Genomic DNA, 27,500 nt, shown 5'->3' with positions numbered 1-27,500 from the left:
CATGGCATAAGTAAAGCTTTCAGAAAGTATATTGATACAAAATATATATTTAGCAGTTTTAAATATTTTGAGAAATCTATGAATAAAAAATTTAAAATTAATTTGCTTAGGATATTTAGAATTGTAAATGAATATTGTTTAACTGCAAATAGTAACCAAACTAGAAAGACTCCTTGCTATAGTTTGTAGTTTTAGCAATAGCTTTTTGGTATTCTTTTCCCGAAGCTAAATGTCTTTTTAAATAACTAGATTTGGAATAATGTATATTTTTTCATCTCCTTTCTAAGAAATCGATACATTTGTGGAGTAACTTTATTGAAGCAACATCATTAAGCTCAGATGTCACTGTACCTTTAGTAGACATCTGGTGGGAAATTATTAGGAAGATGCCTGTAAGAGCATGCACAGCTTCTTCCACATATAACTTGTTAATAGACAGAGCTTATAACTTACCTGAATGTTTTTGGTCAATGGTGGTACAAAATGCTGGAAAATGAATGGTCTGAATGCTGCAAAAATCAGATTTTAATGATAGCATCCTTTATGCATCTTTTAATTAACTAAAATGTTTGTTTTGAAATATTCTACATCAGTTATATCTTATTCCAGTTAAAATAAATAAATATGTTTTTCTGGACCACATTTGGAGGTGTAACCTACAAAATAAAGGACAATGTTTCCACATAATGCCTACATATCCAAACTTTATAGATTTATGGAACACAGTGAGTAATGTAAAATCTCATTTTTATAATGCAGGCATTAAAATTACACATTCTAAGAAACATTTTTATTTCCTCTTTAAGACCAGGTGCTAGCATTCCAATTTTTTATTTCATAGTATTTAACAGCTACTAGGAAAATATTACAAGAAGGTTAAGAAATTTAAGTGCTCAAGGAATAATTAAGCTAAATGTGTCCTTTTGAAAAAGGTTCAATTTTTTGGCTTAAATGTAAATCATCTTTTGAAGAATTTTTATTTTATTTTATTTTTTATCCATTAACTACTGGCACTGGATATTATGTTAATGAAAAATAAGTTTAAAGACATTACTCAGATAAATTTATTATGCCTGGCTGGTATCTTGGCCCTCTATTCCCATTCTGTTTATATCTTACATATAACAAATAAAGTTTAAATAATAAAAAAGGCTTTCTTCTTATTAACTTACCATGAACAAAAGTAATGTGCCAGATAATAACAGTGGCAAGTCTGATCCATGGTGTGGAGGGTAGCAGCCTTGCCTGTGACCAGATTATTAGGACCCCATTGATGGTCTCAGCACCACAGGATCGAATGAGTGTAGTGACAGGAATGAAGGGGCTAGGTCCACTTGCCTCTCATTGGGGGTGGGGAGGGTTGGGGATGGAATGCCAGGGAATAGAGCAGCTGTGGTGTTACTAGTGAATACTGGGAAGCAGACCAGCATTAACCCCAAGTGAAGAAGAAATGCAGCTTCCGAGGAAAGGTGACCTATTACCATAAAGCTGAAGTTGTCCTCATAGTGACCCAGTGCATGGTCCTTCAGGGCAGGCCCCAAATAGGCATGTAACCATGGAGGTGGGGCTATTCACTATCTGGTCAGCTGCCCTGATAGCGAGCACAGAACCAGCAATGGGCATGTAGGACCTAATCTGTCTATCTGCAATATAAAGTTATTTCTCCAGCAAACTCAAACCTCACCCCTGGCAACTGAATCAGAACAAATGGATCAACTGTGTGGCCACAGAAGAACAGCTGATAATCAGCAGAGGAAAGAAAAAGAAAAACAAACAAATAACAGTGATAAGAGATAATAGCTAAACACGCCAACCCATATTTTCACTGCCTTTTTACTACATTTTCAACGATTACCTCCTTGTGCAAGACTGAAAGATTACCAAATACACTGAACATAATTATACACTTGGCTATTCCTGAAAACATTGACAGGACTTCTAAACAAAATTATTCTTTGCAGTGGCTCATTTGTTATTAATGCTTTTCAAATGTTGGAGTCTACCTCCAGTCACTGGGGACTCAAGGAAGTGAATCATAACCATAACTAGCCAGAAAATTAATTAAAAGGAGCAAAGCAAAAAAAACAAAGAAATGTTTCAAAAAGCAACATCTGACTATATACTAATAAAGTAACTTTATTCACTTTAGACATGGTGCTTTTATCATGTTTAACCCTGTTGTTTTTGCATATACTCCGTAGGTTGAATTATCAAGATTACTTAATGACTTTAACTGCAAAGGACAGACTAGTTACAGTATAATATTCCCAGCCACCATTTACACATGTGTGCTCCAGGCAATTAACACATTGCACATCCTCAGTTATGTGCACTTAGTGTGGGTATTGTGTAGCAGGTACATAATAATCTATGAATCAGAATGCTATTTTCATTAGTTTGTGTGACAAACACTAGCAAGGTGTGTTATACATATTCCCCCGTAAGATTACACCTGGAAAGTACCTGCAGAAATCTGTTACCACAAACTAGCCACAGTAGGATGAGCACAAAATCAAAGGGTCAGCTTAATATCTTTGACCTGACCTGTTTGACCTCAGCTTGAAGGTGCCGCAGCTGTAAACACTGTTCTAGTCGTTTTTGAGTCTGATCCGCATTCAGCTCCAACTCATGCTGTTTCTCATGAAGAAACTCCAGTAGCTCTTGCACTTGGGTTGCTAAGTCGATGTCCTTTTCACAGGTGAGTTCGATTCCTGCATTGGAAAATGCATGCATGCCTTATTACTTGAGTATACTGCTCCGTTTGCTGTTTTTTTTAATAGCCTAACATTAGAGTTGAATCACTACTTCATAATATACTCTTCAACAGTTATCATGAAAGATACAGCTTTCTATAAAGAAATGCAACAATACATGCAAAGCTGATGGGTCCTCTAATGATGACTTCATTTAAATTAACCCAGAATATGCTACTTATGAAAGCCTCTAAAAACTCTTGCTTCTAATTCAGTAATGATTCTGTAAAATTTGTGCCAGAAATCCAACACAAGAAATGAGATGCCTGGAAAAAGGTAGGAACATTACTGATACAGTAGAAAAGTAACTTGTGCCAAGTAATAGACCAACAGGATGGCTAGTTAAAGAATGGTGCAACACAGAAAACAAACAGCAGAGGGAAACACATGACAACAGCATCTGTCATTCAAACTATTGGCATAATACCCACCTTCTTAGCCTTGGGCACCAGTGCATGAGTGCCATTCAGTGAGTATTTCACTTTTCAGACTCACTGATTAAATGTTACAGACATCCAAGCTATTATTTCATTTCTACACCACACTTTATAACACACTGCCTTTTTTCTTATGAGCCTGACACTTTTGTCACACAAATGAAAGTGTGACACTTAATGGTTTGACACTATGTCCGTGCTACCCAACTTTCATTTTACGCACAACAGGTTATTACCAACCCATTAATTCACATACTTATATATGCCATAGTTCTTACCATCCTAAACATATTAAGAATGGTTTGCCACATTTACAATATCACAGGCCCCCTTGGCTATGTAGTAAAGATGTTATCTTCCTTGAAGTTGTTTGTGTTAGACATGTATTCCTTTACTGAAAAAGCATTAGAAAAATGCAGTGAAAAAAACACGACACAGAGTCAGCAACATTCCCAATGTCTTTAACTCCGCAAAAATGTCACCACCGTCCCAGCAAAAGTGCATTTTATCAAAGTCACCATTTTATCATAGCATTATCCCTTTCCACAGGTCCCTTGCTAATTACATTATTTATGACAGTCTGACCATAACATCAGTGCTTGTTTCAAAACCACTTAATGACTTATTTATTTATTTATTTGTTTGTTTGAATCTGGTGACTGGACCGGTTGAGCACTGACCACACATGACCATTTCCATTCTCAGCTTGGGTGATAATTAACATTTGAGTATTATATTAGACAAGTACAATGAAGAACTGAAAGTGTACACTAAAAAAGGGAAGGTCCAGCAAAGTTTAAGATTACAAACATGTAAATGCAAACACAAATATATATAATAACATTGCAGATACCCATGAGTAGTCTATGGAGTGAGAGGGTTATAGTCACAGTACTTTGGCAGGTGACTATGCAGGCTAGGACAGACAACAGTGGCATTTTGTAATGTAGTTGGAGATATAATATTAGCATTGCGCCAATTTCTGAAGATGAGCTTTCAAATCAGCCTGAATTTTTGGGTAGGAAGATGTTTTTTTAAGTTGGGAAGAGAGATTTTCAAAACGTTTAGGACCCGGTATAGTTTCAACAGTTTTATTTTACTCTGATGACGTCAATCTGAGAGGAAAGTGCTTAGCAGTAGTGAAATAAAATAATACATAGCTCCTTTTGTGCTTTTTCACTGCTTTTTACAGAAGCGTGATCTGCACACTGGAGTTTTTTAGGGGGGGCTTGCAAAGGTGGTGCTTAGTGATCTAGACTTCTGAGGTTATGGGACAGAGATTTGTGTATTAAACTGGCTGCTGGAGGGTCTAAGAAAGTTTGGTTTTGTAGCAGTAGTAATGATCACAAGAGGAGGTCAGCCCTTTGTTTAGCTGAGAACCAGTTAGCTTTTTGTAGTGTTTTGCTAGGGAGAGAATGGTGAACCTACAGATTTTGTTAGTGATTGTTTGAATGAGTGTGGAGTTTGTTTTTGAGGGGTATACTCCAAAGGGAAGACCATATTCAAGTGAGAAATTAAGATGTCTTTTGCTACTGCCATTCTGGAAGACTTAGTGAGGAAGAGTGAGATTTTGTTGGCGTAGAATAATAGTGAAATGCATGGCTTTCAAATCATACTTCCATGGGTGGACAGTCACTCTCCCCTGCCCAGTCACTCTCCCCTGCCCCCACAGCATTAGCATACACATCAAAGCAGTTCTGTGCTTCCTTTTCCTTTCCAATATCCACTTGCTCTAACTCTTCTCGATGTAGACTACTCTCTCCTCACTTACTTTTAACTCCAGTCTACCTGGCTATTACCTCAGAACTAATCACTACTGCTAATCCTATTTATTCTCTGTATCGTATTCCAACCAATATCCCTGTTGTACTTTGATACTGCTATGGAAGTGTGTATGACTGATTTTAATCTGCTATGAATCTGCTTTATATATGTAATTGTGACTAATTAACAATACAACTTATTATAAATCTATAAGATTAACTCCTGCTTTGCTACTATTTGCTTATACATGTACCTTGTGTTATTATGTTATTCTACTAGGAAAATTATTGTAAATTTTTTCTCTTTTGAGTACTTTGCCTATTTTCATATTTATGAATGGAATTTTTCTCCTCAGGCCTTCACTGACAAGGAATACTTTGCTGACTCAATTGGACTATCCTATTAAACAAATATTAATAAATCAATCAATCAATAAATAAATACATATTGACAGTTTAGTGCAAGTCTCTGGTAACATCTGAATGAGAAATTACAGACAGCCTAAATCATTACACAGATAAATACAAAAAAAAAAAAAAAAAAAAAAAAAAGGCACAACAAGCATTGACACTTAAAATGCAAAGGCAATGCTCATACAGCATTCCCATAAGATAGAGTGCTTCTAACATAGTTAAACAATGAACAGTTTCATACAAACCAACAGACAATGTTTGCTTTTAAGATCAATCACCACATAAAGCATGCATTCCCTACCAAAGCTCTTAACTCGCAAAGAATTACTGTTTTCAGCAAAAGTTGTGCTTGCTTTCTCAAGATGCATTTTCCTACCCTACTACAACACTTGCTCACAATCCCCCTACTCTCCACTAACTGTAGTTCTATGCAACCAAGGCGACTGCTTATGATAAACGAGCAGGCAATCTTATCCAGAAAAATAACTTCACAGCCTTTGGAGAGGAAACTGCAAAATGTTGCCAAACTACTCCTCAGACAAAAAGAATCTGTAATTATATGCATATAAACATTTACTTTACCTGTCACTGCAACTAATTACACATACCACAGCCGTGTGAAAACATCTGACAATATAGTCAAATCCACATGAATTTAAAGGTTTCTAAGACAAAGTATTTGTATCCTTTTCTTTGTTTCTGCTACTATAACAAGGATAATAGCAACATTTCAAATAGAGAGAAAAGTGGCAAAATTATTACATCTCACTGAGATCAAAAACAGTCCTGCATACAACCTTCCCCAAAGAACACTGAACAACAATGGACGTCATTTGGAATGGTCTAAGCCTTCACGGTGCTCACAGAGACCAATTTATTTTTCCTACACACGTTTCTATTCTCTTCACTGTATGTTAAGTTTATTTCACTCCCACATGCCATATATTTTCCAAGGAGTTCATTACTCCAACTGACTCGCTGTGGGAATATTAACAGCAAAGAAGTCACTCAAAAGGATCGTGTAAGCAGTTAGTGAAAAGAAGCAAATCATGTACCCTACATTATACATTCCTCTCGTGTCCCATCCTGGTAAAGAACTTCAGACCCAGCTTTGCCATCTGTCATTTCCTCATCATCTTCCTCCACAAATTGAATTCCTTGTTGTCTTGTACATAACACTGGATGGTAACAGCTTGTGGAACTCCATTCTGCATACATTAACTCCACGGCACGGTGCTTTCTTACACTCCTTCATGCTCCCACCCACTCAGGCTCCTACCTCTACATTCTCTGTCTACTGAAATAACCCTATATAGATCAAGTCGGTCCACCTGGGATGGCTAATGTTTTAAGACTTTAATGTATAGGGGCCAGTGTTCCTATACCTGCAAACTAGCCTTGACAGCAACTCATCTCAGTTCACTCAGCTTTATTACAATACTTCCTACAATTTTAATGAAATCAAAAGCCAGTCCCATGACTTTGGCCAATACAGAAATCAGTCAGGCCCAACAGATGTTCACTCCTAAACAGTGGTCTAGGAGACAACACTACCCCTTAAAAGGTACCTGACTAGGACACATCGCATGACCTCCACCCTTTTCTACTCTTATGTGACCAGCACTGTTACTGTTCATGTTACTGCACAGTGCTGAATGTTACTTACTCATGATTATCATTACTACTTACAGGCTACCTTAAAACTGTCAGTTCTGACTACACCACATTCAGTGAGTTCTACACTAATGTAGGCCTATGACGGTGCAGTGGTAGCTTTATCACCTCACAGCAAGAAGTTCTCCAGTTCGATTCTTGGCTGGAGTGCCTTCTGTGTGGAGTCTGCATGTCCTCCCTGCATTCATGTGGGTTTCCTCCTGATGCTACAGTTTCCTCCCACATTTCAAAGACATGCATCTGGAGCATTTCTCCCCAGGCCTCAAATGAAAATTGGCTTCATTCCAAGTAAGACTTTCCTGGTAAACAAATGTTAAATAAATAAATAAAAATAAATAAATATTCAACCACTCATCACTTCCAGATCATCCTTGCATATAGTCATTAGTACATAATTGATAGTATCATGTCACTGGCAATACATGGAAAACATTCCCAGTCCTATAGGGATAGAGATTCTCTCTCCATTCCGCTACTGAGAAGGCATTTGTAGTGATTCAGTTGCTTGGATGGCTGGTTGTGTGACAAGGACTGAAGCATCAAGGCTCAAGACTCCTTCCAGGGAAAGAGTTTCCACCTGACAATGGAGGATGCCTCTGGTAGTGATGATGAAGGAGAATCTTGTGGTATCATTACACAGAGAATGTAGGGAATGCATGGAAATGTGTTTGAACAGTGTGAGAATGCATGGAAATGTGTTTGAACAGTGTAATGTTACTGCACACCACACTTAAAAAAGGAGGAACACTGCTATTCTGATGGAGGCCATGCCATAGAAAGAGAACTGGTGGTTATAGCTGCTCAGGCTGGGCATCTGATGTAAGGGCAGGGCAGAACATAAAATAAAAAGCGAGAAATGATGGGTACGCTACCTTTTCAAGAAAAATCATTTTTAAAAACTATATGAAAATGTACCATATATAGTGCTCTGATTCTGTTGAACCTATTACACAAATGCATACAAATATGCATACGCAGGAATGGAAATGTTTTCATATAACTGATTTTTTAAAATCTAAGCAGACAGATAAAAATGCAGTAACTAACAGCAGCATAATAGCTGTTGCGCAGCACTGAAAAAAGGACATTGATAGTGCATGGCCTCTTCTGAAATTGTAGACGAACAGTGCCATCTGCAAGACAGCTTGATATAAACATCGCATGTTCTGGATGCTCTATCATGGTTATAGTACACATGAAGAAGAGTAATGAAGAGAAGCAGAGACTCATCTGAACAGAACGATGGCTCAGTGGTACTACATCTGCTTCAAGGAACTGTTGCTCACTACTGACCTTTGCCACTGTCTTTGTGGTTTCTGCATGACCTTTCACTATCTGCATATATTTTTTTTTTAAGTACTTCTGGGTACAGATGTTTCCTCCCAAAAGCATGGTCACTGAATGCCTAGAAAAACTGTACACACACACACACACACACACACACACACACACACACACACACACACACACACACACACACACACACATGCCCACCCACACCCACACACATACATACACACACACACACACACACACACACACACACACACACACACACACACACACACACATATCTATTCTCTGTCTATCTATCTATCTATCTATCTATCTATCTATCTATCTATCTGTGTATCTATCTATCTACCTCATGCATGATGGGTTTCTAACTTCTTTTGGGTGCTTCAGTTTCCTCCGAAAAGCATGACTTGCTACATTTATATATATATATATATATATATATATATATATATATATATATATATATATATATATATATATATATATATATATATATATATTATATATATATATACACATTTACTCCATTTATCACTTACTTATTTACTATTTACATTACCGTTTCTCATTATATTCAGTGGGTGTAGTTTTGGAATTCGTTTTTGACATAGGTGAACTTTCCCTTTTCAGCCTGCATCAATAAAAGTGCATTGGGCAGTTTATTTCTCACATAACTTTTGTGTAAGTATACATATTAGCATCTACTCTATTTATTATTAACCTCAGGGCCTTGATTATGGATGAAGAAAATAGATCCACAGATCAGCACACTTAACCTGTTTAAGCTCTAAGGCAGAAAAAACAGAAGTATATGATTCCAATCCCTTCAACAGACACTTGCATCAATGCCAATTGCTAAAACTACATTTCAAGGAGGAAAGAAGTTCATCAAAAGAAGCATCACACCATGGTTACCTCTGCCACTCTTTTATTTTTCCAGAGCATCTGCAATTACTTTTGAGAATGTTTAAGGGTACTTTTTTGGTTGGTGTTACAACCAAAGATGTGAACATAACTAGTAAGAGATATTGATTTACAAGTCTTCCTTACTAGTGAACTGGTAAGTTTATTTCACAGTTGAGCTGGCAAGGTTTGACACAGTCTCTGTCAGTAGACTATAACTCAACATTTTGATTATCAAGGTCATTTTTATAATATCTAATCATAAAGACTTAATGTGTAAATCTGAGAACCAGCATCCTAATGAGAAGCTTCCGCTCATATCTATTAATCATGCAAGTCTATCCAAAGCACGGAAACAGGAAGACAATGAGGCCAACACAGTAGGCAAAACACTGCTTCCATGCAGTGAGATGAAATGCCCAATTTACTTTTATGGCTGAGGCATATTTCTGAAATGTGTCATGCCAGGGAGTAAGTGTGCCTGAACCTTGGTGACATGCCACAAAAGGTGTGGGAGATCATATGAATTGCACTATGACTTAGCTGTCTACAGAAGCAATGAAACAGTAAAGGAAATGGATGGAATGGCTAAAAGTATTTTGGCGAAAGGACAATTAACAGTAAACAAACCAAGATGTACAGTGCTACTATGGTATAAGTGCAGCCAGCCACCCCCCAACAAACTGCATAATTCTAAGCATTACGCATATTCAAGAAAGAAAAAAAAACTCTGAAATAACAAGCTTAAGCCAAAAACCCATTTAGCTAATTAGGCATCAGGGAAAAAAAAACTTTCATGAAAATTTATAACCAGAAACCATGATAAACATGTCAGGGATTACTTAATTTAAATTCTAGCACGTCACATAAATTAATTTTAAAATGTGTAGGGCATATACAGCTATGCTCTTTTAATGCCATTACAGTCACTGATGAATACCAAAATATCTTTAGCCTAATATATCTCACTCAAGTTTAAAATGCCCTTTTTGTATACTTCTATTTTATATGGGGTCTATATTAGAACATTGAATATTTAACAGTTTGAATCACTAAAGGTCGACCTTTAGTGATCGAACTGTTAAAACATTGAATGTTCAGAAAAAAAAATAAAAACAACAAAAAAAAAAAAACTAAACAGTGTAGGCAGGGGAGCAAGCCCCCCTGTATCCCCATACCCCCGCTACTTAAATATACCAACTCCGAGACCGTACTACATTGAAGTAAACGAAAATCTCCCCTTACAGAGATTTCCGTTTACTTGTTCGATTTTCTGCAGTTTCGCTATTCTCGTGTCGACAATATCAGATACAACATTGTCGGCTTTCAAGAATTTAATATAGACCCTTTTATACCCATGCCTACTTATAGCATCTGGTTTCCTTAACTAAGTGACTTACCAGCTAATAACAGACAGTATTACAAATGACAAAGAGTTATTAACAAAATGGCACTAAGAGTTTTAGCCTAGGATGTCCTGCAGTGGAGAAATTAATCTCTGTTTGCCACTTATTATTCATATCTTTCATATTTATGTTCATATTTTCATAAGTGACAGACTAACATTTTATAGAGTTGTATGGTGTGAAACACCAGTGTGGGAGACAAGACAACTAAAAATAGTGGTTTATATCACACGATACTGGAAATATTACTAGTTGTTTGCACGCAATTATGAAAATAAGCAATATTTTCATATGTACTTACAACTTCAAAAACCAAGTTAGTTACAAACTGTTGCATGACATTAAGTGAAACCTTAGATATTGTTGAAGAAAACTGCCTTTGATATTTGCACTGTAAGTTGCACATTCTGAGAGATATCCAGTATTATTTATACTGTTAATTATACAATTAAACACATGCTTTCATATTTGTGTAAAAGTCTTAATAAATATGCAATTGTGGAGGAATTCCTTGTTGTCATATGAAAGCTTATGTCTGATTAACAAAAAGTATTCTAACAATATATGTCTATTGTACAGTTTTCAGGATATACAAATTTGTTTCTGAAAGTTTAGAAAATATTATTTGGGGGTTATTTGCATTACAATATATTGCAATATTTATGTAAAAGACTCTTAATGCACTGACTATTACCACTGAAAAGAATGCTTCTTACTGATAACATTGATTTGTACAGTTTTAATAGCTTTTATTGTTCACAAAATATTTACATTTGTTTGTCTTATACTTTTAAGTTTATTTTTCAGAAAATGCTCTGGAAAGCAAAATGTGTGTATGCTACTAGAGGTGTGGCATTCCCCAACACATAAGTACTAGTGAGACATTTAACATGAAACTATGTCATTTGTGCAGTCCCCTATGGCCAGTGCTGGTGCCATACACAGATAAAGTGATTAGTTCTTGGGTGCTTTCAGAGCTCGTGGGAGAAGATGGATATGCCCATCCTGTGTGACGGAGAAGTGCCGCACAGATAGAATTAGCATAAATTCTTGGAGGTGGGATGACATTATAAACACAGTATCCAGGGAGCAAACATTTGCCTCATCAAGGCCCCAAACATGGTGGTAGCTTTTATTAACTAGTGCACAAGAGTATGCACTCACAATGGGGATCACCATAGTGATGCAGGTAGCGTATCTTTTTCAACTGAGGAAGTGGTTAGTACCTTACAAAAAACACCACTAGCTCACAGACTACTGCTGGGGGCAAAAACAACCTTCATGGCTGCCTGCATGACAAATTCCCTGGACAGCTCTTATCCCATACAGAGCTGAGTCCCTCATTCATGGTATCAAATGGGATGAGTTTAAATGGGGATTAGTTAATAGCAGCCACAGATACAAAAGTGACATAGAAAAAATATATGTCCTGTCTTCTATAAAAGACCCAAAGATTAGTGAGCAGACCTGACAAGTTGTGAAAAGTAATTCTGAGCTGTATAACTGCAGTGCCTGGGCTTGTTCTCCCTTGACAAGAGGTCCGGAAGGATACAGAAATGTATTAGCAACACCTCAGCTGAGTACAACTAGAACATATCAAAGGAGGGATTAGAGGATTTTCTATACATTAAGGTTCTAGGATGAAGTGAAAGACAGAATGCAACTCATCTAAGCACACTTTAAAGTGGACCATCAGAACTGCAGACACAGAATTTCTGCCAGCAAAACACTAGTTAGCGTCCATTCTTAAAAGAAGCCATTATTGTCTAATACTAGTAGTCCTTTGTACATGTTCATGGCAGCAACTTAAGTACCTTCATATTTAAAATAAATTCTAAGAGCAAAGGAGTCTATAAGACTGAAACAGCTGCTGCTAAATCTGTGCATTGCAGACATATCTCTTAACTGTAGGTGATTTTTGAGAATGCTCCCGATATTCTGTCTGCTTCCCCCTCCACTAATGTCTGTATTACTATTCTGGCACATACAGTACTTCAGACAAATCAAAGTCATTCCATGGTCCCAGCAAAACAGAGTACAACAACTACCTGCAGAGCTCATCAAACCTCCTAATCACAATGACACAAAAGAATGTCAACATATACATTAACAGTTAAGCTTTCTGCATAGATCAGAACTACTATGTATGCCATCACAACCACACTTTGAAAAGAATAATTTGTTTCCACACAAAATCTTGTCATTGGTTCTACTGTCAGTTAAAACGCAGATCAATAAACTTTTGCTGAAAACACTAGCAGTGAAAGGAAATGTATAGTACTACATGACAAAGATTTTACAAGCAATTAGTATCATTAGGGAAGTAACAAGGGTGAATACAGATATACTTTAGGAACTAGAGATAAAGTCTCATCTCCAGTTCTTTAAACCTGTAGAACTTTTAATGGCAAAATCAGACAGCACCAAAAAGGGATGTAGGATGTCTCTGCAAGTTGGCTTACCAAAATAAACTAAGATGCCCTCATGACCAAAGCCAAAATACATGCTAAAGAAAATTCTGTGGACTTTTTCTGAAATGGACTCTGATAGAACTAAATGTTGAAATTCCTGATGAGAAGCAGAGATAAGTCATGAGTCTTGCATATGTATCTTCAGACACCTTAGCAACCATGTCATTGAAAAAAACTTTGTATCCTTCACAACTGGTAAACTATGCAATGGCTAAAGGTGCATATATAAGAAATGAAGGAGGGAAGGACTCCTGTGGCAGCCATGGTGGTACAGTGGTTAGCATTGTCGCCTCACAGTAAGAGGTTCTCTGGTTCGATCCTCGGCTGGGGTGCCTTCTGTGCGGAGTCTGCATGTCCTCCCTGTGGTCACGTGGGATTCCTCTGGGTGCTCTGGTTTCCTCCCACATCCCAAAGACATGCTGTAGGTGGATTGGACACTCCAAATTGGCCCTAGGTGTGGGTGTGTGCATGTGTGTGCCTTCAGTGGAAGGTTGGGCGCCGGGCTGGCAACTTGACACTGTAAAACTCCACTGCCAATCATGAGTGGACAGGTGATCCACTGTGGCGACCCCTAACCGGGAAAAAGCCGAAAGAAGAAGGAGGGAAAGACTCCACTGCAGAAAACAGTTTCAGTCCAGTAAGGATATAAAGATAAGCTACTTGCCTTCATTAATCAATAACTCAATTAATTATTTAATTAATTGTATTTATTTATTTATTGAGATGCTCCTGTCTCAAAAGCAAAAAAAAATGAAAAGAATATGTACTGGCGGCTGTAAAATAACACAAAACAGGATAAGTACCTGTCTGCCTCCAGCTCTGAAGGATTACCAAGAGAACTTCCCTATTTCAAGTCTGGTTCCCTAACAAAAGGTGGAGCCACTAACATCATTTATAGGTTCACAGGATCACAGGTGTTTACTAGGCTAACAATCACAAGGATCTTTTTAAGCCTGGCCACACATCCCAAACCTCTGACAAGTTCTGGTACTCTTGTTAAGTGTGAGCAGGGGCTTCGTTGATGAATTATGTATAGGCTGCCTGTGTCCGTCCATAAGAGACGCAGGTGACAAACCAAGGTTGAATTTCCTGTTCCCCATCCAATTGTGCAACTTACACTTGAATCAGATTAGAGATGAAGTCGGCTTCACATGGATGCTTCTGAATGCCCGTGACTTTTCACTTTTCACTTTTTACTTTTAAAGTCTTTATTGGTACATTCAAGACAATAAAGACAAACCCGACTAGCTTTAGACATTCCATGTTTCACCCTTTTTCTTGGATCTTTAGTACAGCATGAGTGGATTGGTTAAAACATCTCTGCATACATGTCCACTAGAAAGGAAGCAATGAACTCCCCACATCTGTCTGCATTAAACTTGAAAGGACATACATTTGTGAAGAATGAAGAGCAGTCAGCAGACAGCACTGTTCCTGATAGCATCACACACAGTCAGTGGGCCAACATTTTGAATGTGTTTTTCATACCTGGCATTCTAAAATGTGGAATCACACTTGACCTTAATCACTAATGCCCCATTTCTAACCTCAATAGCTCTGCATACTTGTTGATGGATATATACTGATAGGAAAGAATGAAAGTAAGACAAACATCAGACTTATCTGTCTCGGTTGGTTTATTTGTATGTGTGCAAAACATTACAAAAAACACGAATCCCAGTAAACAGCTGTAATGCTCTATATTTAGAATGGAATTAAATCATCTGTTCTTCCACAACACGCAGTTTTGGATCTGGAACCAATTATTAACACAATACATCAAAGTCTAAGCTTAAGTCTAGACTGGATGCACATGATTTGGGAAACATGAAGAGCTTCATGTAAGAGCTTCATCAGCCTCCCCATGTACTTAGTATAACTGGAGAAGGAAGTGCAACAGTTCCATAGCAAATGAACAGCGAGCAACTTTGTGAATTTGTATGTGCGCGCATAAACACACACACACACACACACACACACACACACACACACACACACACATAAACACACATATAAACACACACACACACACACACACACACATAAACACAAGCGCACACACAAAATAAAGCGCTGCTCAAGTAGAAAAAGGCTCTGATATCCAGCCCCGCTTTTGAATATCTATGGCTGACAGCTCATGATCAATAGCTGATTAGTGCCGTTTTGTGTGTGTGTGTGTGTGTGTGTGTGTGTGTGTGTGTGTGTGTGTGTGTGTGTGTGTGTGTACTTCTTTGACTGTTTATCCTCAACAGCATACATGTGTAACAATGTTAGTGTACAAGAGATGTTGGAGTATGTGTGCTTGTGCTTACATTCATATGTCTCAGTATGTAATGTGTAATCATGTGTACGTGTGTATCATGCACATATAGCTGCCTACTACTTCCTGACTGCAAACTTAGTTCAAGCAGTTGTTGGTCAGTTGGGAAATAGCATGTAACATAAATATCTTCAAAAATTACAACATTTACCAGTACCTTTTAATGCTTTTTGTTTCTGTGCCTTCCAACCACCAAACATCTCTCTAACTGAACACAACTTGTTCTCTCCCTAACACCAGGAATTTCACTAAGCATCTGGGAAAAGTGTCTGGAGACAATCATCATTTCGGCAGCCATGAGGATGCTTTGTGTCCTTGCCAGCAGTCCAGTAATGAGCATGCTTATAATGGTTACAACCCTTCCCCTAGGTGGGAGGATGTGTGATCCATGCCACTGCCGAGGCCCACAGTGCCTCCCAAAGTGAGTGCACACTTCTGCAAGCACATTCTAAAGGCTTGCCACCCAGACCTCACATCTGCATTGCTGTTGCTCTTTTAAGGGATTGTATTGATGTTTGGCCAGCTCTGTCCATCCTCCTTCTTTGGATGGGCATGCTTATCCTCCCCTGCCAACTCTATCAGGTACCTGAGCCACTAGTCAAAGGTAAGTCACCTGGGCATAAGCAGGGCTTTATTCCCATTTGCCAATAAAGCTAGTGTAATTTGTCAGTGTTATCATTAATGATAAATGCATTATCTGTAATTTATAATCACTGACAAAATGCAGTCATAGGGCAATATTTCAGTGTCACAGTGCAGTACAATGGAAAACATTATAATGCCACAGCAAATGTTTTTTTTTTCACCTTGTTCTCTAAATGAGAGATAAAATATAACATTAATAGGGGTCCCTTCCTATACTTTCCTAAAGGTGGCTAAATAGAGATTTGAGAATTTACACAACTTACTATATCACAGAGGGAATATCTGACTGTAATTAGTTTAGCACCTGAAATTCTGTCAGTAACAAAGTATCAATTTGCCTAAGTTTTAGTTTGGAAGAATGCAGTCCAAATATGTTCTTTGATGCCAACAGTCACCCTATACCCTTCTTTAAGTTTTGTTTTATTTTATTTTAGTTATATTGGTTGATGATGACAGAGTACTGATTAAAAAGGACCTATTTCACACTCACCACATGGATTAAAAAAATGTCACACTAACAGAACTTTAAGGTAACATAATATGAGAGTAAATATACACACATTCATTAAAGTAATTAGTAATATAACAAGTGATGAATGACGTACTAAGAGAAATATTTACCATGCCAGGTTGTGGTGAATATATGATGAGACTTACCTCACATGGCTTGGACTAATACATGAAGGCATCCAGAGGCAGAATTGGTCAGTAGTGGCTCAACAGAATAAGTACCATTTCCACTTAGATATCAAAGTTATAAAGAAAAGCATAAGACAAGGAGGCAGGGCAGACTGGAAACTGGGGAGGATGCATGCAGAAATGTAACAATTTACAGATGGTTAAAGAGAGTCTACTTGGAAGACAGTGAACTGGAAATAAGGAAGACGTATGCACTAGACAATGTGATTTATGTTGTAGGGTACTAAAGGATGCTTAAAATGCAATAGGTGCTGTTTGATGGATATTTTTTGCAAGGAGTTTAAGTGATCCCAGAGATTTTAGTATGCTGTCATACTGAAGCCTAAGTTAGGTTCTGCTCAAGCCTATCACTGAATTCAGTAGTATATTATATGTATTACTGAAGAAGGAATGGATTTTCATACCTTGTCCAAAATCGAAAGCTGTAGTTACTGCAGTTTATGATGGTGTAGGGAAGAAGAGATATGAGCCATTCTGTGGCTGAGAATTGAGGCTGTAAGTTCTTTCCCATATTATGAAGCTGCCAGCAAGATATGTGAAGGATGTTAGATTTAGCAATTTAAATAGTAGGGAGCTTAGTAATTCGGTGATCATTGTTAGACAGGAATAATTTAGTTTTTCTTTGTTTTTTAAAGGACCTTTATTAACACCACACATTAAACAATGACATGGATACATATAACAGTTATAGAAAGATATAAACATTTCCCATTAACTTCATGTATTACGCATATATGTAAACCATGCATTTATACATTTTCCTTTTTAGCTATTATCATTTACACCAACATTATTCTGCATGTATTATTCTCTCAAATTTAATTTATTTGTATATAACTTGCTCCTTCCCTTTAGTACAGATTTTGAGTTCCATTTTCTAGTAAATGCTTTTTTTGGCAGCCAACAGCATTAAACTTGGCAAGTCCTCATTATGTCTAGACAATTCAGATCTTATATCCCAGCTTAAAATACCTGTCTACTTAGTTACAATCATTTCCTCCCACAACATTTCTGACAGAGTACCTGTAGGAAATCTGCCAGTCCATGACATTCCAAAACAAATAATAAAAAAAAAACATGTTGTCTATTACCTTTCTCCCTCTCTTTCCCATCACACCTCCAGCAATTTATATCTGCCTGAAGAAAACAATTCTCTTAAGTGTGGTTGGAGTAAAAATACCTATTTAAACACTTCCAAGAAATTATCCTAAATCATCTGAACTTTGTTGCATACTTGGAAGTCATACATATGTCCTCCTAGTGTTCATTTATAAACTGCCTTTACAGGCTCTCTTCCCAATCTTTTCTAAACTCCTCTGATTGATTATTATTGCTATCATGCAATATTTATATACCCTACTAATTATCCTTTTTTAACACTAGCTTCTGTTGCAGATTCAGCTATAAACTCTACCACAGCATGTCTTTCACTAAAGATTCTCCTGTCCCTTTCTCTTTTACCTATACTCTGATATCAATCCCTGGTACGGAAGGCAGTTTGTAGCCTGCAGTCCAAACATCTTCTTGGCCTTATTCCACTCTATTACCTTTCACTCTCCAGTTATTTGTTCCTCAATATCTTGGTTCCTTTGCCAGTTTTCTCAAGTAAATTCCATCCCCCTCTTGCCTATTTTCTGTATCCCTATCTGCAGTCATCCCTATTGGCAAAATTTCCTTTCTCCATTCTTGTGTTGGCTTAGTTCTTAGAATATTTTCTGCTACTTTATGAACATAACAATGTGAGAGTGTTCAATCTCGCCTTTGTTCTTACACATGGGTTCGGAGCCGATCCTCGGCTCCGTGCCGGCCGACTGCAAGCTCTGCATCGAGAAGAAGCTCGAGGACATCTAATACCCACAATCCCCCTCTGCCTTTACCTCAGATCTAGTTTGCCGCTGCTGCAGTACGCATCGCTGGAGACTAGCTCGGGGCTGTTCAGATAAGATATTTTATCTATTCTGTACTATTTTTCAGAAAGTTTCTTTAAATTCTAGTTGCTTAGTTAGAGAGTAGGTGTGTGAGTGCAGGAATTCTCTATACTTAGAATAAGTTAACTTGTTAACTTTCGAGTAGAGTTTTTCGGGGCCTACCCCTTCTTGGACTTGTGACTAAAATTTTTGTAGTCTTGCCTTTTGGCACTTTATTAGCTGGATTAGACTTCGGATTCGACTTATTTGACTAAAAACTTGTGTAGTCTTGTTTTTAGCTTTATCATACAGACTCTTACCCGGATTTGACATTTTTACTGGATTGGACTTTTTACTGGACTGGACTGTGTTCATTGTTAATATGTCTGAAAAGATGAAATCTGGTTTTAAACGTTGTCAGTGTGGTCAAAAAATGTCGGTCACAGACAACCACAGTTCCTGTGTCTACTGTCTTGGCCCTCTCCACTTACAAGAGGACTGCTCTATTTGTCACTCTTTTAGTGGGAGGGTCATGACAGATAGGCGCATGAAACTGATGGATAGAGGATTGCTGAAACCCTCTTTCCAGGAGGCTTTGGATGCTTCAGACCAGGCATCCAAGTCTTGAAGGAAGGCGTCGGAGCCAAAGTCATCGGCTCCGAGCTCTTCGAGTCTAGTTAGATCACCGGTTCCACAGACTTCGGGCCGAGTGTTCAACTGTTGGCAGTTTCGAGCCTCGAGTCTTGGAACCGGTGACGGAGCTCCCTCTACCGACTCTGTTGAGGTCGGCTCCGTCTTCGATCCCTTCGACTCGTTCTTCTAGAGCCCTTTCCGACACCGACGTGGACCGTGTGGTGCAGAAACTTATGGAGCATACGGCCCTGTCCAAGCTTATTTCAGTCTCCTCTCAGTTGATGTCGAGACTTGAAGGCCTGCCACTATCTCCATCTGTTCCTCCTCCGAGACCTGTTCTGTCTTCGGAGCCGGAAGAAGCTGACCTGATGATTGTGGAGCCCTCGGTGCCAGAACCGTCTTTTCTCGGTCGGCACCGTTTACCTCGACTCCATCCGATCCGTACCGGAGTCTCGGGCCCGAAGGTCTGTCCTTGGTTCCGGGACCGAGTCGGACCGATGTTTCGGTTCCGACTCTCCTCTCGGAGCCTCGCACGGATCGATTCGGTTCCGTCCTCGGTCGGTGCCTTCGTTCCTGTTTCGGGATTCTCCCATTTCTTGAACCGGAGATACCTCGACTCGGGACCTGGGGGCATTCGACCTCATGAGGAAGGTGTTGTCTACCCAGACAACCACATCAGCAGGTACAGCTTCTCCTCCCCGCAAAGGACCGTTATCCTCCTCTGCACCCACGGCCACGTCAAGCGTCGGGCACCAGTGTCTCAGCCACCCCTGGAGGGTGCCCCTCTTCCTCTGAGGCTTCATCGCATGCTCCCCAGGAGGAAGTTCCTAGGAAAAGACTGTGTAAGAGGAGACACTTGGATTCTCCACAAGAATCCTTGACATCTGATACTGACTTAGATGAGTCAGAAGGGTCCCCTAAGTCACCTTCAGAGGATGTCTCTTTTTCTGACATCTTGGAGATCCTTAAACAGAGAGGTGACTGGCAAGCCCTCCCCCCTTCTGAGGATGAGTCAGTGTTGCTGAAGGCATTTGGTGCCCGTCTTTCCTCCTCCTGGGTCACTCCGCCCTTTGATGAGTTAATGGAATTAATTGCTCGAAGGGCGTGGGAGACTCCTGACACAGTGGAACCTGTCCCTAGGAAGCCAAATAAGTACATTACGGCACCACAGGACAAAGCTTACCTTACCAAAGGAGTTCCAGTAGACGCCATGGTGGTGAGCGGCCACGAAAAAGGAGATGTCGGAGTCTTCCTCATCTGTCCATCCGCCTAACAAAGATTCTAGGACCATGGACAGATATGGGAAGCGCATTTTCAGTTCAGCGGCTTTCTCTATGCGTTCCCTGAACTATTTGACCCATTCTACTCGTTTACAGAGGGATCTAGTCAAAGAGTTGGGAGATACCCTCCAGGGTGCAACAGATGCTGCTGTCTCAGAAAAAGTTACAGCGCAGCTCAACACCCTTACGTCTATTGTGAACTCGTCCATGAGGCTGATATCCTATGCAGCCGAAGGATCGAGTAGGGCAGCGGCTTCAGCGATTGCTCTTCGTAGGCAATCCTGGATGCGCTTATGTTCGTTTGCGGAAGCCTTCAAGTCTTCCTTTACTAACGCCCCATTTGATGGAGCCACACTTTTTGGCCCTAAAGTAAAGGAGACCCTTACCCGGTGTGAACAGGAGGGAAAGACTCTGTCTGCTGTCGGAGTCCGTTTTTCCACCCCTTCCAGACCGTACCCCAAAGGGCAACGTGGTGGGAAAATGTGGTTTCGAAAACCCCAAAGATCTTTTCCAGACACACAGGGTGATGCCCCCTCTAGAGGCAGAGGGGGGGGCAGAGGTGGAAGACGCCGCCCTGGCGGCAGAGGGGGTCCGCAAAACCAAGGTGACAGGGATAACCTCCCTGGCAAACCTTTTCAGCACTCCTGAGAGGAGGCCCGACTGTCCTGCTCTGGAGGCAGTCGGGGGTCGCTTAGCTTTATACCCTCAGGCCTGGCAAAACCTTTCTTCAGACAATTGGGTAAAAAGCGTTGTTACCAGAGGTTACAAAATCCCATTTCTATCCACCCCCATTCCAAAGAAAAAACTCCCAGATGTACCACCCCATCTGCGAGACCCAGCAGCTACAGAAATTTCAAAGCTGCTAAGAAAAAGAGTCATCCAACCAGTCCCAGCGGACCAAATAGGATTCGAACTTACTCAAGGTTCTTTTAGTTCCAAAGAAAACAGGGGACTGGAGGCCAATTCTGGACCTAAGTCATCTCAACACCTTTGTCAAGAAGGAAAAGTTCGAATGGTCACGCTTCAATCGATCCTTCCATTCTTACGGAAGGACGACTGGATGTGCTCAATAGATCTGAAGGACGCATACTACCACATCAAAATGGCCAGGGCATCCAGAGATCACTTGCGCTTCCGGCTGGGAGCCAGTCACTATCAGTTTCGAGCCCTGCCCTTTGGCCTGACCACAGCCCCAGGGTCTTCACCAAATGCATGGCAGTGGTAGCGTCTCATCTGAGGCGCCTAGGATTCCAGGTGTTTCCGTATCTGGACGACTGGCTCCTGTCTGCCACCACCAGGCGTCAACTGATACAAGCCAGGGATTACTCCTACAACTTTGTACACACCTTGGCATTTCAGTAAATTTGAAAAATCTTTGCTACAGCCATCACAGCATATCTTATTTATAGGAGCGGAATTGATAGCGTCAGTTAATTCTAAAACTTCCGACAGAAAGAATACTAGCACTTCAGTTCAACATTTCCCTTCTGCTGTCGTCCAGAAAATCCCCAGCAAAATTGTTCTGAAAGTTTTGGGTCTCATGGCAGCTTCTCTCATAGCAATACCACTGGGAAGACTGCACATGAGAGTGCTACAATGGCTTCTATTTGCACAATGGTCATTCCAACAACTTCCACTGACTCACGAATTTTGATAACGAAGACATGCAAATCACACCTAATGTGGTGGTTACAGACTTGCAACCTATCCGGCGAAGACCATTTGTGCTACCCACACTGTCAGCGGCGATAACCACGGACGCTTCCCTGATAGGGTGGGGGCATCTTTCAGGGACAGACAGTCCAAGGCGAATGGACCAATCTAGAGTACAATCTGCACATCAATGTTCTGGAGTTGAGGGCAGTGTTTTGGCGTTGCAACACTTTGCTCCCCTTCTTCCTCCAGGGACCATTGCAGTTCAGACAGACAACATGTCCGTAGTCTGGTACATAAACAAGCAAGGGGGAACCAGGTCCTACCAACTATGCAGAGAGGCCATGAGAATTTGGCAATGGGCAGAGTCCACGGTCGCTTTCTGATCGCAACGCACATCCGGGGTCATCCAACGTCATAGCCGACAGGCTGAGCAGGGCAATATTATTGCCTCACGAGTGGTCCCTCAAACAGTCAGTTGCGGAACAGATTTTTCGCAAATGGGGCCAGCCTACCTGCGATCTGTTTGCGTCTCAATGAACGCCAAATGCAGGAGCTACTTTGCCCTATTACCCCTCCAGGGGAAGTCCCAAGGACGCTGGTACACGATTGGCCCCGGGTCTCCTATATGCCTTTCCTCCATTTCCCCTGATTGCAAAGTTTCTGCAGAAAGCAAACAACCTTCAGAGGACTATAATCCTCATTGCTCCGTTCTGGCCTCGTCAAATTTGGTTCCCCTTTCTCTTGCATCACCGCATTCGGGGACCTTGGATGCTGGACCCAGAGCCAGATCTACTGACTCACTCGTCAGGAGTTCCTCACCCATCCCTGGAATCTCTCCATCTGGCAGCTTGGCTGCTCCGCTTCCTTTTAGCCAGGTCAATTCCCCTTACTTCGGCGGTTCAGGATATTTTGGTAGCTTCTCATAAAGTTTCTACCATAAAGACTTATACTAGTAAATGGAAACGTTTTGTCTTCTGGGCGGAGTCACATCGGTTGGATCCTGTTACAGCTCCGTTGAATAAGGTCTTAGAATTTCTAACCGAATTATTTCAGGAAGGAGCTTCTCCGGCTACCTTGAGAGTACAGTTGGCTGCCATTTCTAGCTATCATATAGAAGAAAGTGGTGCACCTATTATGGCTCACAGACTCTGTAAAGCCTTTTTAAAAGGTTCTTTTCATATCAGACCACCAGTCAGAAGCCCGACATCACCGTGGAATTTAAATTTACTGCTCTCTAAATTGATGCTACCACCCTTTGAACCAGCTTCAAGTTGCACTTTGAAATTTTTGTCATGGAAAACATTATTCCTAGTGGCTATTACATCGGCTAGATGGGTGTCTGAGCTGCAGGCTCTTTCGTCAAACATCCCTATTTAATTTTTCATTCGACAGAGTATCCCTACGCACTAATCCATCCTTTCTTCCCAAAGTTTGTTCTACTAGTAATATTAATCAGTCCATTGAATTACCCACCTTCTTTAAAGACCACTCTAATAAATTAGAGTATATGTTGCACAAACTGGACGTCCATAGACAACTCAGATTTTATTTGGATAGAACAAAAGATCACAGGAAATCTGATCAGCTATTTATAGCTTTTGCTGACAGCAGAAAGGGTCTTGCAGTTACTTAAACGAACTCTTTCTAAGTGGCTAACTGATTGTATCATTTATGTTTATGAAAATTCTGATCAAACATTATCAGCAAAACCCAGAGGACATTCTACCAGATCAATTTCTACATCTTTGGCTCATGCAGCTCGTCTACCTTTAGACATCATTTGTGTGGCTGCTACTTGGGCTAAGCCACATACATTTATTTCTCATTACAAAGTGGACAGGGTTTCTAGGGATAGGGCAACCTTTGGTTCCACTGTGCTCAAGAACGTTCTCCCTTGAGTTCCTCAGGATCATGGAGCTAGGGACGCTACCCATGTGTAAGAACAAAGGCGAGATTGAACACTCTCACATAAAGAAGTTATGTCCTTACCATAACGTTCCATGTGGAGTGTTCATCTCGCCTTGGTTATTACACTCCCACCCTTCCCACCCTTAGGAAGAACGTTCGATTTGGTGCCTGGTCTGGAATATTCTCCTTCTGCTGTTGCAGTGTTGGTATTACTTTCATACCCTTGGTATGTTGTATATAGGTAATTATGTATATAGTTTGGCATGTATGCGTGATTGTTGTCTGGTTTGCTTGCAAACTATATCTGAGGTAAAGGCAGAGGGGGATTGTGGGTATTAGATGTCCTCGAGCTTCTCCTCGATGCAGAGCTTGCAGTCGGCCGGCACGGAGCCGAGGATCGGCTCCGAACCCATGTGTAATAACCAAGGCGAGATGAACACTCCACATGGAACGTTATGGTAAGGACATAACTTCTTTTTCTGTATTGTTGTTGTAATTCTCTTTTAAGATCTGCATCCAAAATCCCACTCTCTCTCTTTACTTCTTGAATGTCCCGTTATCATGCAGTATTTTAAATGCCTTACCAATCATCACACTTTTAATAGCATCTCCTATTCTACACTCAGCTAAAAACTCAACCAGAATTGGTCCTTTACTTAGCATTCCCCATCCCTTTTTTGCCTGTACTTTATATTCTGAAAAGATATAAAATGTTTCTCAACAATGAAATGACGTTTTCTGGATTTATGAAGAAAAAATAATATCATCTGTGAATAAAGCTAACTTTTCCTGATTGCCATACCAGTCATATCCTTGAATCCATGAGCCTGTTATTTACCTTGACAATGGCTTTACATATAAAGCAAATAATAAAGGGTTAAGAGGACACCCTTTTCTGATTCCTTTCATCAAACACATCTTGTTGTAGAGGAAAAACCCTAACTTAAGTCTTGCTTCTGACCCTTTATATGTCTACATATTTAACCATATTATTCTATCAGACAATGTGTTCTCTGGTTCGATTCTCGGCTGGGGTACCTTCTGTGTGGAGTCTGCATGTCCTCCCTGTGGTCGCGTGGGTTTTCTCCGGGTGCACCGGTTTCCTCCCACATCCAAAAGACATGCAGTAGGTGGATTGGACACTCTAAATTGACCCTAGGTGTGAGTGTGTGTGTGCCTTCTGTGGAAGGATGGGCGCCGGGCTGGCAACTCGACACTGTAAAACTCCACTGCCAATCATGAGCGGACAGATGATCCGCTGTGGCGACCCCTAACCGGGAAAAAAACGAAAGAAGAAGAAGAATTCTATCACAGAATGCAAATGCTACATTGCCCTACTCATAAACTTACAGCTGAATAGTGAATGTCTCCTCTTCATCAAGACTGATGCACAATATCAGTGTTTTCTTACAATCTGCTTCCCTTTGTACTATCCATCCATCCACTTTTGCACATGGGGTCGGGGTGTCACTTCAAATGTGACAATCATTTAGTGCCAAGGTTCATACTGCCAGGTGGCTTGCCCTCTGTATCATCAGTGTTCTGTTAATGTTGTCAACTGTTTGTTACCACTCACAAAACAACACTGATCCATAGCTATGAATTTTGCAATACTTTTAACATTCTCTTACCTAGTATTGACACAAATATCTTATAATCCTGGTTTGAAAAAATGGTCTATATAAAGTTGGGTCAGAAGGTCTTTACCCCCTTTGTGTAATGCAGCCACCACAATTTTGTTTCAAGATATTGCTACCTTTTCTCCTTTTAATATATTATTAAATAAAACTTCCAGATTCTTATCACTTTCTTCCTAACTTCCAGACTTGTACAGGAATACCATTTCTTGCTGTTGACTTCCCTGATGATTGACTATGCATCATCATTTTATCAAATCTCTTCCTATGTTACATAATAATTCTTGAGCAAGTTGAGCCTCATTTTTCTCTAATTTTGGCATGGTTAATTTTTCTATAAATATTTCCATTTGTACCTTTTTTGGTTTTCCCATTCCTCTGCTTTATATAAGTTTGCAAAGAACTTCCAAAATATCTCTAATAGCACTCTATAGGATCTTTGTTTTTTTCCCTTGTCATAGCCTGTCTAAGTTTGGCAATAATCCTTTCTAATTCCTGTTGCTGTACTAGTGAGTTTTTGTGCTCTGGTGTTATTATCAAAAATAACTGTTTAACAGCAACCTTAATAAGTTAAAGTGTATAGTTTTATAGTAAAGTGCATAGTGCCTAGTATCCAGTGTTAATAACTCAGATGTAACACTGTAATAAACAGCAGAGGAGCATGCTTTATTTTACATAGCTGTGACCTTACCATTTATTATGGGAAATGTCCAGTTATGAAACTTTTGAGTTATGTCTCTTGGGTACACCAACTCTAGTATGTAAAGGCTAATTTCACTTTATCGTAGTCTGGGTAGTCAGATCCCACCATATTCTTGAAGGCTCCCAGAGGTTCACCAGCTCAATAACAGCTCTCACCAAGCTACAACACTAGTTTGTGAATGTGGTTCACTGTCTTTTCAGAGTTTGCTCCTAGAGTCTACAGTCGTCAGGACTACAACTATAATGTATATTCTATAGCAATAATGCCTCACATCAGTCAGAAGCCTGTGGGTAAATCTGTATTTATCTAGCCCCAGCTTATTTCATTTTTCAGTAAGACACTCCACAGACTCAATGCAGATAGGCATACTTTCTTTTCACTGTCCTCGCCCACCCTGAAAGAGATCACCCACAGTATAACCAGAAAGGACTGAGGTACTTACTACCACAGGAATGGACTCCTGGGTATGTTTGTATTAATGCAAATGGTTAAAAGCAATAATGGTACATTGTGCTTAAAGTTTTAATTCAGTTTATATTTTGCTGATTTGCATCTAATGTAATTTCTAGTTCTGAGGTTGTAGGATTATTATCTTCTAACCCATTGTTTTGATTTGCACCTTCAAAGTTATATATGGATTCAGCATTCAAAGGCAATGACATTTGTTTCTCCAGTCTTTTCATGGTGTCTGGAGGCATAGTAGAAAAGGAGCAGGAACAGTTTGACAGACAATATGACCATTGCAGCCAAAAAGCTAGGGAGCATCCATGAAACATATCTAATAGAGTTGAAATACCTTCTCAAAGCTATGCATAACAAAGATTACTTTGTACTTATATTAAGATGCAGATAATGGCTATTGTAAATCATTGGCAAGTTAACTTTTCAGAATGTTTAAAGATTTTTAGGAGAAAATGTTTACAGTGCTGTGGCAGATAGGAGGTTTTGCAAATACTCTCACCAAGGGCATCACTAGGAAAACCATTGAATAC

At 39.8% G+C, this 27,500-nt stretch overlaps 1 protein-coding gene across 3 annotated transcripts in view; it reads right to left on the bottom strand.

The window, feature by feature from the left end:
• KALRN (kalirin RhoGEF kinase) overlaps positions 1-27,500 on the bottom strand; it is a 4,346,166-nt gene that overhangs the window by 1,687,777 nt on the left and 2,630,889 nt on the right. For all 3 annotated transcript variants that reach the window (XM_044074926.1, XM_044074921.1, XM_044074920.1), the window contains exon 15: positions 2,545-2,711. In XM_044074926.1, coding sequence (XP_043930861.1) covers positions 2,545-2,711 — 167 coding nt within the window. The remainder of the gene's footprint in view (positions 1-2,544; positions 2,712-27,500) is intronic.

The sequence above is a fragment of the Protopterus annectens genome, chromosome 6.part0 (assembly GCF_019279795.1).
Source record: "Protopterus annectens isolate FY-2018-M chromosome 6.part0, PAN1.0, whole genome shotgun sequence".
NCBI classification, from domain to species: Eukaryota; Metazoa; Chordata; order Ceratodontiformes; family Protopteridae; genus Protopterus; species Protopterus annectens.
Note: the sequence above shows the minus strand (reverse complement) of the source record. Positions and strands in the feature narration are given on the sequence as shown.